The sequence below is a fragment of the Syngnathus acus genome, chromosome 5 (assembly GCF_901709675.1).
Source record: "Syngnathus acus chromosome 5, fSynAcu1.2, whole genome shotgun sequence".
NCBI classification, from domain to species: Eukaryota; Metazoa; Chordata; class Actinopteri; order Syngnathiformes; family Syngnathidae; genus Syngnathus; species Syngnathus acus.
In genome coordinates this window covers 2,022,194-2,032,136 of record NC_051091.1, presented here as the reverse complement: position 1 = coordinate 2,032,136, position 9,943 = coordinate 2,022,194, and the positions used below count along the sequence as shown (strand labels likewise).

Sequence of the window (9,943 nt, the reverse complement as noted above, 5' to 3'; positions counted from 1 at the left end):
CGTGAGTCGTCACCTTATCGTGGTGGAGGGGTTTGCGTGCCCCTATGATCCTAGGAGCCATGTTGTCTGGGGCTTCATGCCCCTGGTAGGGGGGTCACTCATGGCAAACGGGTCCTAGGTGAGGGGCCAGACAAAGCACGGCTCACACAAGCCCCTTATGAAGAAAAACAAATGGATTTCGTTTTCCCTCACCCGGACGCGGGTCACCAGGGCCCCCCTCTGGAGCCAAGCCCGGAGGCGGGGCTCGAAGGCGAGCGTCTGGTGGCCGGGCCTTCGCCCATGGGGCCCGGCCGGGCACAGCCCGAAAAGGAAGCCCATGGTCCCCTTTCCCATGGGCTCACCACCTGTGGGAGAGGCCAAAGGGGTTGGGTGCAGTGTAAGCACCTTGGCGGTCTGATCCCCGGCTGCAGAAGCTGGCTCTTGGGACATGGAATGTCACCTCTCTGGCTGGAAAGGAGCCCGAGCTGGTGTGCGAGGCAGAAAGGTTCCTCTTTAATTTGCCGTTATTGTTGATGACCGGATGTTACGTAGCGGAGATTGCGTACACACGCGTAAAAATGAAGTAGGAAGTAGTGATGTGCATTCCTGTTTTTTTTAAGTGGACTGAATCTTTAGAATCAGTTCATTCAAAAGATTCGTTCAAAAGAATGGTTCACCGAATCGTTCGCCCCCTCCCCACACACTGATCCGTTGTTGAATGGGAAAGGCAAGGCAACAGTCACTCACTCGGTCGTGAAGGGGAAATTGCGTCACTGACTCGTTCGCGAACGGGAAAGTCAGCACTCGTTCACTCACTGATCCGTTCTCGCGATGAACGGGAAATGCAAATCACTCATTCACTGACTCGTTCACTCACAGATTCGTTCAGTTTATGATAAGTTACGTTATTGCATGTTGGTTGAAGTCATATGAACTGAAAAAAGAACGAATCACTTCAGGAAGTGGTCACTCACGTTCCCTGAAAAGATTCGTTCTATTGAACGAATCGTTCACTCACGAGCCAACACTGGCGTGGTCATTCTCCCCGCTGACAAGTGAGCACAGCCGGTCGGAAAGTTACCGGCACGCCGCAAACCTCGACCGCATTTTGCGCAAGCAGTGCCAAAACGAACACCCCAAAAAAAAAAAAAAAAAAGGTCTTGGGGGGAATGGCTGTGCCGATGACGTCGGCGAGTTAAGGACATTTTAAAGTCTATGCGCCGTCTGCCATCCTTTGTCGCTGAATCCGCCACTTAGCGTCCGAAAGCAGGCCGGCCGGTAAGCGATACAGCTTCCCTCCATTCCCCAAACATGGCTAACACGCCGGCCGGTGTTGCCCGCAGCCTATAAGCTTTTAGTCGTTAGCCTTAGCTTCGACCTGAGCTCAGCATCCGGAAGTTTGCCGGTTAGCTTAGCTTCCGGCCTTCGTTTGTATAGCTTTGTTAGCTTAGTTTCAGCAAGAAAGTGTCGGTATCAACTAGCATGACAGACCTACTCGTCATGTGCCGTCTTGACTTATTTATATTTTCGGAAACGAACGAAAAGTTAAGCTTGTCGGTCTAATAAAAGAGACGGGAGATTTATTTTTCACCAATATGTTAGCCAATGTCACGAATGCCCACCGGGCCCGTTTCTCTTTCCACCAAAACGTGATTGTTTGACTTTGGGTGGAAATAGCAGTAATTGAGAATGTCCAGCCTTAACAAGGTTGTCTGGGTGTATGTTGTCACAATGATTCTATGGAAGCCAGTCGCCATATGTGCTGAGTTTCAAATTTTCCGAAAACAGGAGAGCTAGAATGAGTCCGAAAGCGAAGCCGTGGGCCGAGCTGAAGCAAGCCGGCAATGAGTGCTTCAAGGCCGGCCAGTACGGAGAGGCCACCCGCATATACAGCCTGGCCATCAGCGAGCTACACAAGTCCGGTAAGTTTTTCTATATGCATTGCCACACTTCACATCATTTAAGCTTGAACTACGACTAATGGACTAAAGTCACATACACTTGATGAACATACTTTCAAGTGCTTTATTGGAGGGCAAATTGGCCTCGTTCACACTAGCAGTAAAAGTCTGCATTTTTTTCCTCAGGTGCCATGAAGGCAACACACTTGTTGCTAGGCAGAATTCCTGCATAGCATAAGCTTGATTTTGACCTACGCGCTTACCAAGTGTACCTACCTCAGCACTTATCGACTCCACTTGATTTACCTGGCTACAAATTCGGTTACCTAGATACTCCAAAGAATTTTACTTCATTCTTTACATTGTTTGGTATTTAATTTTTGTCTTTGTATCAAATATGAACTTGTCGATATCCTTTGAGTCCCAATGTGTGGTGACGTTTGCACCTGCCCTGCAGATCCAAAGAACGTGGAGGAGTTGAGTGTGTTGCACTCCAATCGTGCCGCCAGCTACCTCAAAGAAGGAAACTGTGCCGAATGTTTCAAGGACTGCAACATGTGAGTACAGAACAGCAGATTCCCCAAAATGATATCATTTGTCATGAAGGTTTAATTGCTTTTAAACCATGATTAAGAAACAAAGAATGATCTCAAAACAACGTGATGGGGTTTTGGATTCTTCGAATTGTCAAGTGTTGCCTTAAAATGACAGTGAACAGCCTTTAGGTGGTCTTGTAATCGTGAGTTTGCGACGTCTTTGTGCTTCTGTTTCTTGTGGCTATTATGTGTAGCTAAGATAACAAATGAACAGAAAAGTGCTTTCAAGGTTTTAAAAAGCTCCCCGTGGACCTCGGGTGGTGCGGTAGACTTTTGTCGCGAGCTGGAAGCTGTCAATTTTGCATATCCGTCGGCCTTACGCAGTACTTGCAAGGATTATTCTCCTAGGTAACGCAGGTGATTAACCGCAGCAGCCGTGTGGCTGCGCGCCGAGCTAAAAGCTATAGCTAAAAAGGTAGAGACCCAATGATTGTCACACACACACGTCTGGGTGTGGCGAAATTTGTCCTCTGCATTTAACCCATCCCCTAAGGGAGCAGTGAGCAGCGGTACCGCGCTCGGGAATCCTTTGGTGGTGTAACCCCCCCACAAGATGAGCTAACTCGGCCATTGCGCACCAACTTGCACTCGGTCTCTCGACAAGATGCGCTGAGAGCCAAGATGACGTCACGAGCCGTACGGTGACCGAACCGCTCGGCCGCTTCGGATTGCAAAGTGAACAACGACGGCGATGGAGAAAGACCTTCCCTCTAATCACCAAAGCAGTTGATGCGCAGCCTTAAGGCTACTTTCCACCGCGAGGCTGCGCTGCAAGCGAGCAGTAGCCGTCGTCTTCTATCATCAGACGCCCTAATTTAACATTTTAATCTCTGTTCCATTTGAACTCTTCTCCCGAAATGCACACATACTGTAAACAGTGTTTTGCCAGAGAGAGAAATCATTTGATTGACATTTTTCTGGAATATGATAATATGACTTTGACTAGACTTTGTGACTGATCGTGTCACGTTATCGTCCCCGCCCTTTGCCGCCGTCCACATTCTTGCGCTTGATTTGCCCAAGTTCGTCCCTACGTAGCCACCTAGCGACTTGCCAACCTAGCAAGTGGCAGACCTTCCTACTTCAGTTTACTACTAGCACCCTGGTTCCGTACTTCCCTGTAAGAAGTGCGCAACTTGTGAGATTTGGACAAAAGCTGGCCCTGCTCCTCTGCTAGTTCTCTGGAGCTGCTACCGTTCAACGTGAAATCTTTGCTGCGCCGGGCCGCCGCCTCCGAGGCCCAGGAGCGTTATCAGCAGGCCTACGTGGACTACAAGACGGTGCTGCAGCTGGACGCGCGCATTGTGGCTGCGAACGACGGAGCCAACAGGTGCGTGCTAACGTATGCATACTTACTAACAAGCGCTATGTGTTTGTGTCAAATGATGTAACGAACAAGGTTTCAAAAAAAGGTATCTTGTCACCTTGGTAGGGAACTACATGGCTAAGCCATTTGGCTACTAGGTAACTAGCAAGCTTCCCGCTTACTTAGTTGGCTACTTAACAGGCCTAAGTTGTGAAATTTTCATCAATTTTGATTTTGTTTGTACACTTATTTTTTTTTCCATAAGAATATTTAGTCTCTAGAGCAGCTTTGTTAGTTTTCATTCTTTTTTTTATGAAAATGCTCCGTTTCAGTGGACGATTTGTATTAGGTCTTTTTCTTAACTATAAAAAGTCGTTAAGTTTGCCGTACCATTGTCAAACGACCTTCTCTACGCACATTCAATTGTAAAAATAGTTATTTTGTTAGTTTCCATTAACGGTAATCACCTTGCCGCTTACCAATCTACTTAGCTACTACGAGCCCACCGAATTCCTGTTTTTTTATCTTTTTGTAGAATGACAAAAGCGTTGACGCAGGTCAATGGTCCGTCGTGGCGCGAGAAGCTCCCTCCCATCCCCGTTGTACCTCTGGCAGTTCGGGAAAAGCTCAGCCAAGGACCCTCTACCGTGCCATCGCAACACAACGGTGTGGCGCCGAGCCACAATCTACCGGCTGAGGGGGATGTCCAGAAAGCCACATTGCTGAAGGAGGAAGGAAACGCACTGGTCAAGAAAGGGGCGCACGCCCAGGCCGCCGAAAAGTACACTCAAAGCATCCTCCACCACGGCAAAGAGGCTGCCACCTTCACCAACCGGTAGGGAAGCAAGATGGCCGCATTAGCCGAGCTCCGATGCTAACCTGTGCGCGTTTTCTCAGGGCCTTGTGCTACCTGGCGCTGAAGCGCTACCACGATGCGCTCAGCGACTGTGACGCAGCGCTCGCCATCGACGGCGCCAACGTCAAGGCACTGTACCGACGGGCGCAGGCGTACAAGGAGCTCCAGGTGATCTACCTTTGCTCTTATCTCGCCACTTGCTCAGCCTCAGCTAACTTGGCAGTTTCCAACTGCGTTTTTTGTCAGGACGGGAAAAGTTGCATCCGAGACCTGAACAAGCTCCTCACCCTTGAGCCAAACAACACGGCTGCCATTAAGCTGCTGCAGGAAGAGCAGCAGCAGCCACCACCACCACCACCTCCGCAGGAGAAGAAGAAGAAGAAGAGCAAGAGCAGGAAGAAGTGACCACTGGACACTTTGTTCAGAAACATGATAGAAGGCGAAAGTGAGTGAGTGGAGTTGGCGCCGCAAAGACAAGCAATCACCGCGCAGTCGGCCCGCCACTTGCGGCGATGCCCATCCTCTTGACCCAAGTGCCTGAAATCCTCGTCGTCATCTTGGGGTCTTTGATGTGGTCACTGGTCACCATCTCGTTTGATTCGATCTAGTCTTCACCGCGCTACTCTCAAGTGCGTTATTGCCCATTTTCCTGTCATGGTCCCAGATCGCCGGATTACCTACCCACCTCCTTTCTCTTCTAATCCCCCTGGTGCGATATGCGCCTTTAGTCTTTAGATAGTCTTTAATCTCGTCATTGGCTGACATGGATCTCTTCTATCATGACTTGGCATTTCATTCTGTGGCGTCTTTGATCTTATCCCTTTTTTCTTGCAATCTTTTTAAGATAACATCTGAGATCTTTGTCAGTGACACCTGTGTTTTTTCATGCCCCCCTCCTTACAAGTCTATAGGCGAACATGAGCTTTGGGAGCGAGAAGAAAAGAGTCGTGAGCGTTTCTGTTGAAAATAAACACACAGTTTAATAACCTTTTTTGTCTTCTTGTTTGGATTGAAGTGGAATAAAAGCAGCCAGTGGGCAGGACTAACAAGCTGGCAAGAAGTTAAGAGGAGGAAGAAAATGGTGATAGATTTAAAAGAAAAACCTCCTAGTGAGACAGGACGGGCCAGAAGGTTCTAAAGGAGCTTTTGGAGTGCCAGGTTCAGCTGGAGAGAGGCAGGAAGAGAGAGAGAGAGAGAGAGGGGGGGGGGGGGGGGTCCATGCGGCTGCTTCTTTTACAGAAGATGAAGAAGAAGGAATGAACATTTGTGTGCATGAAGACAGGAGGAGGAAGAGCGGAGGTCGGATGACAAAGGAGTCGGTCGAAGGTGTGTAGGACTAGTTCTCGCCCTCTCCGGCCTCCACCTCGTCACCCTGGTTGTCTGATGTCCACAGCTGAGGAAGACACACACACACACAATCACTTCCTGGTTACAAGAGCTCACAGACGTTAGAAAATGAAACCGTTCTTGACAACATTATCATCCTTTTTAGATTTGAATCTTAATCGTTTTGCTTGTTCAGCTTTTTAAAACTGCTTTCTTACTGTTCGGTTTTTACTTTTTAAACCTTATTTGTATTTCTGTGAATTGTATTTTACATGACTTAAAAATCACTTGCAATTCCAAAGAAACTGTCAGTTAGCAACATTCAATTGGCATCTTCAGAAGAGACAAAATGTAACTGGATCAAAACAAAGTGTCGAATGAATTGTCTGTCGAGGCTTGTCGCGGTGCGCCAGAGTTTCGACTCACGGTCAGGTTGTCCCTTAGTAGCTGCATGATCAGCGTGCTGTCTTTGTACGATTCCTCATTCAAGTTGTCAATTTGTGTGATGGCCTCATCAAAAGCCTGCCCGGGAAGGGAGCGGTTGAAGTTTCAGAGTGGCACAGAGGTTGCAGCTGACATTGCTGTCGTGTTACCTCCTTGGCCAGACGACAGGCTTTTTCCGGCGAGTTGAGGATCTCGTAGAAGAAGACGGAGAAGTTGAGGGCCAGGCCGAGTCGGATGGGATGCGTGGACTGCATTTCCTTCTTACTGATGCTAAACGCTGTGTCGTACGCCTCCTCGGAGTTGCTCACCGTCTCTTTAAAGAGAGACTTTGATCAATCAACAGCCACTGGTAATGCAAATCCAGCTGCTCACAGACGTGTGCATTCCTGTGATACAAGTGCGCTCATCCAAAAGAGAGCTGTTGTGCCATCTGCTGGCCACGGTCAGCACGTTTTTCTTCTTCTTACTTTCCCATTTGAACAACGGGAGCAGACGTGCACGAGCCACCGCTCCTGTTCGGTTGATCAAATGAATGTTTGCTATCGTGGACATTTTGTGTCAACGGCGTTCCGGGTTGTGACGAGATGCCATCTTACTGGAGAACAATGACTTTTGACAGGACGAGGCACCATCTTCCTCCATGAGAGCTTTGACCTCAAGATGCTGTCTTACTTACAGCAGGATGGCAGAAGGTGGCCACCTCACGACCATCCCGCCAGCGCCTCAGCAGCAAAGCTCACCCTTCTTGTCCTCTCCAGCCGCCACCTCCGACAGGTATCTGAAGTAGTCTCCTTTCATTTTGAGGTAGAACACTTTGCTCTCTGGCAACTTTGCGTTGGCGATGAGGAAATTGTCCAGAAGATTCTGGAAGGAGATGGGCACAGGAACAACAACAACAGTGTGTTCCTTTGAGATATTCATTTCTCTTTTGTTTTCATAGGAAAATATCAACAAGCGGAACAAGCACAAACTCTCCAACTCGCTTTGCGAGTAACGCGGTCTATCACGACATGACGGAACATACCAACACGTCGTTGCAGATGTCCTTGAGCTCCTGCTCAATCTTGACGCGGTAGTCGCGAGCCATCTGCTGCTTCTTCTCGTTGCCCTCAGTCTTCTGCTCGATGCTGGAGATGACGCGCCAGGACGAGCGGCGAGCTCCCACCTGCCGGCAGGAAGGCAAGGCCGCCGCCAAAGTCAAGAGCGCCGTGAAGAATGCGAGGACAGCCAGCGCAAATGAGGTGGGAGTCCTACCACGTTCTTGTAGGCCACGGACAGCAAGTTACGCTCCTCGTTGGTCAGGTCCTTGTTCTGCTCCGTCACCTGCTTCATGGCGGTCGCCATGTCGTCGTAGCGCTCGGCCTGCTCGGCCAGCTTGGCTTTCTGCACCAGCTCGTTCTTGTCCATTTCGTGGCTACGGACAACAACGTGGGCGTCACCGCACGGAGGTTGGTGAAAAGCGACCGACGACCCACCGAGGTAGGTCTGGTCCAACGGAGAAGAGGCGGACATCTGTCCCGGCTAATCGGTACAACCCAGCACGTCACGTTTTTGGAGGTGGATGCCTTCACCCAATTTCAAACCACCTCAGGCTCAAAAGCGCCACCATCACAGAGTTGTTCACACAATTTTTTTTTTTTTTAGACAATAAAACGGCGTCCAAGACAATTATTCGACAATGAATTCTTAGGTTGACTTTGATTTGGACATTTGATTGATGCTTTAGAGAACTGGTTAAAATTGTCCAAAACCTGGAAATTTTCGCCTCTCCAAATGGAACTATTGTCCAATTCCTGTCCTTTGTGGAAGCAGACGGATTGTGCAAACATTTGCTTTTACTACTTACTTACAATAATCTATATTTCTGCCAATATTCTGCCACGTCACAGCCCAAATCACTAAGTGCACACCGTTCATGACAGTCTTTAATTGACGCTTCCATTATATGCGACCCCTATATCTTCCTTCATCCATGTGTGAATCGTTGGGCACACATCGTCACACACCAACGATTTCAATCCCCGAAGCGCCTTTCGTCATCGTTCGGCAAACATCATTATCGACCAATTACAATTAACGGCCAGTAATTTCAATTGAAAAGTCATTCAAAATGACACCTTATCATTAAATATTAGCCAACCGCTAACACGCGAGCAAGCTCACCGAGCGAGTTGTTGTGCGAAGGGTGGGTGGGTGGCTAGCCTGTTAATGACTTCATTCCTCACGACGCAGTCACAAAAGAGGCTTCAATTCGTCGCCTCCGGTCGTCAATTTGTCGCGGCCGGCGAGTGTTACAGCAGGCTCTGACTTTATTCGCGAGGCCTGCAAGCAGTTCCGCCCTCGTCGACTCCGCCGCACTCCCCTGTGGAATTTTAAGATGGAGGCTAGCCTAGCATGCTAGCCGGACGACGAGACACTCTGATCGGACGCGTTTAATCAATAACACGGGCGGCATAAACACGACCACTGGGGCTGTCGAAATATGACATATGGCCGGAAAGACGCTTCAATCAAACCAAATTCAATCCGCGAGTACAATCGCGAAGAAAGGGGGGTGGGGGGTCCCGGGAAAGGAGGGTGTGTTAGCCCACGCCATGACGGAGCAGCGGGGGCTACGTGAGCGCTAGGCTGGGTAATCGGACGGATTTTCCACCACTCTGACTGAGCCTGCCGGTGGGAACAGCCCACAAATGCCCACAAGAGGCGAAGATAAGCCGCCGTTGCCGCCAAAGACGGGCCAGCGCGTTTAAGCTGTCCAAAAAAAGAGGCCCCAATCATCGGCGACTCCCTCACTGCACCGTGCCGCCCGAGGACCGTCGCATCGGAAGCAACATTGAGCAGGGTGGGATAAAAAGCACACGTCGTCATACTCAGGTGGAGTCGAACCGGAGTACTGCTGGGTACTTTCCCCGTCCGCGGCCCCATCGGATCTCGGCCTAAATCCAAACCACAATGGGCACCTTCCGCCGCGGAGGAGGCAAAAACGACCGCCGCTCGGGGGTCGCAAAGCGAGAAGCTTGCTGGCGGCGTGTGCCGAGTGCGTGCGAATGTGGTGAACTCACTTGAGTCGGGTAGGAGAGTTGGCGATTTTCAATGACCGACGAGGTTTTTATCGAGCCGTCCTCCTCTCGCTGAACGGGGATTCAGGGCAGTACCACTTCCGCCTGCGCTGACACTTCCGCTTCCTCTAAGCCACACCCCTCCCCCCGCCAATATCCATGGCGACGCCACTCAGGGGCTTCCAGGCATCCCGGCAGGGGCTTTGACGTCAGAGCCGCCATGGCAACCGCTGACGACTCCACCATGACGTATTTATTCAGTCTTTTATTATTTGCGGGGTGTTTTTTATCCTAAGAACTTATTAAATGATTTCCAATTATTTTAGTTAATTTATTTACAATATTGCAATTAATTTGCGTTTGTGATTTTTATTTTTTTAGTAAAAAAACAACAACTGTCACGTAAATGTTATGTCCATCCATGATCTGTACCGCTTGTCCCCGCTGGAGCCCATCCCAGCAGTCATCGGGCAGTA

The 9,943-nt window shown here is 49.5% G+C and overlaps 2 protein-coding genes across 3 annotated transcripts; one reads left to right on the top strand and one right to left on the bottom strand.

Moving 5' to 3' along the window:
• Positions 1 to 994: 994 nt before the first annotated feature.
• Positions 995 to 5,626, top strand: tomm34 (translocase of outer mitochondrial membrane 34). 2 transcript variants are annotated; one of them, XM_037251126.1, is made up of 8 exons: positions 1,001 to 1,110; positions 1,619 to 1,628; positions 1,761 to 1,901; positions 2,338 to 2,437; positions 3,654 to 3,806; positions 4,318 to 4,617; positions 4,680 to 4,806; positions 4,885 to 5,626. In XM_037251126.1, the coding sequence occupies exons 3-8, from the start codon at positions 1,778 to 1,780 to the stop codon at positions 5,041 to 5,043; spliced, it is 963 nt and encodes a 320-aa protein (XP_037107021.1). In that variant the 5' UTR covers positions 1,001 to 1,110; positions 1,619 to 1,628; positions 1,761 to 1,777; the 3' UTR covers positions 5,044 to 5,626. The 2 variants fall into 2 exon arrangements, with proteins under 2 accessions (XP_037107020.1, XP_037107021.1); XM_037251125.1 differs by lacking the exon at positions 1,619 to 1,628 and having other exon boundaries at positions 995 to 1,257; positions 1,768 to 1,901.
• Positions 5,597 to 9,627, bottom strand: LOC119122669 (14-3-3 protein beta/alpha-like). Its single transcript, XM_037251131.1, has 7 exons — positions 9,471 to 9,627; positions 7,663 to 7,822; positions 7,433 to 7,573; positions 7,149 to 7,272; positions 6,558 to 6,721; positions 6,391 to 6,486; positions 5,597 to 6,031 (listed from the first exon to the last, which is right to left on the bottom strand). The coding sequence occupies exons 2-7, from the start codon at positions 7,813 to 7,815 to the stop codon at positions 5,975 to 5,977; spliced, it is 735 nt and encodes a 244-aa protein (XP_037107026.1). The 5' UTR covers positions 7,816 to 7,822; positions 9,471 to 9,627; the 3' UTR covers positions 5,597 to 5,974.
• Between the last annotated feature and the right edge of the window lie 316 nt (positions 9,628 to 9,943).

Bases quoted from the DNA above. Each gene is read 5' to 3' on its own strand.
- tomm34 (XM_037251125.1), top strand. From the start codon at position 1,778: ATGAGTCCGAAAGCGAAGCCGTGGGCCGAGCTGAAGCAAGCCGGCAAT. The intron at 1,902-2,337 runs GTAAGTTTTTCT...CCTGCCCTGCAG, and splicing joins CAGCGAGCTACACAAGTCCG to ATCCAAAGAACGTGGAGGAG. The intron at 3,807-4,317 runs GTGCGTGCTAAC...ATCTTTTTGTAG, and splicing joins GCGAACGACGGAGCCAACAG to AATGACAAAAGCGTTGACGC.
- LOC119122669 (XM_037251131.1), bottom strand. From the start codon at position 7,815: ATGGACAAGAACGAGCTGGTGCAGAAAGCCAAGCTGGCCGAGCAGGCC. The intron at 6,487-6,557 runs GTAACACGACAG...CTTCCCGGGCAG, and splicing joins CCTGTCGTCTGGCCAAGGAG to GCTTTTGATGAGGCCATCAC. The intron at 6,032-6,390 runs GTGAGTCGAAAC...TGTCTTCCTCAG, and splicing joins TACTAAGGGACAACCTGACC to CTGTGGACATCAGACAACCA.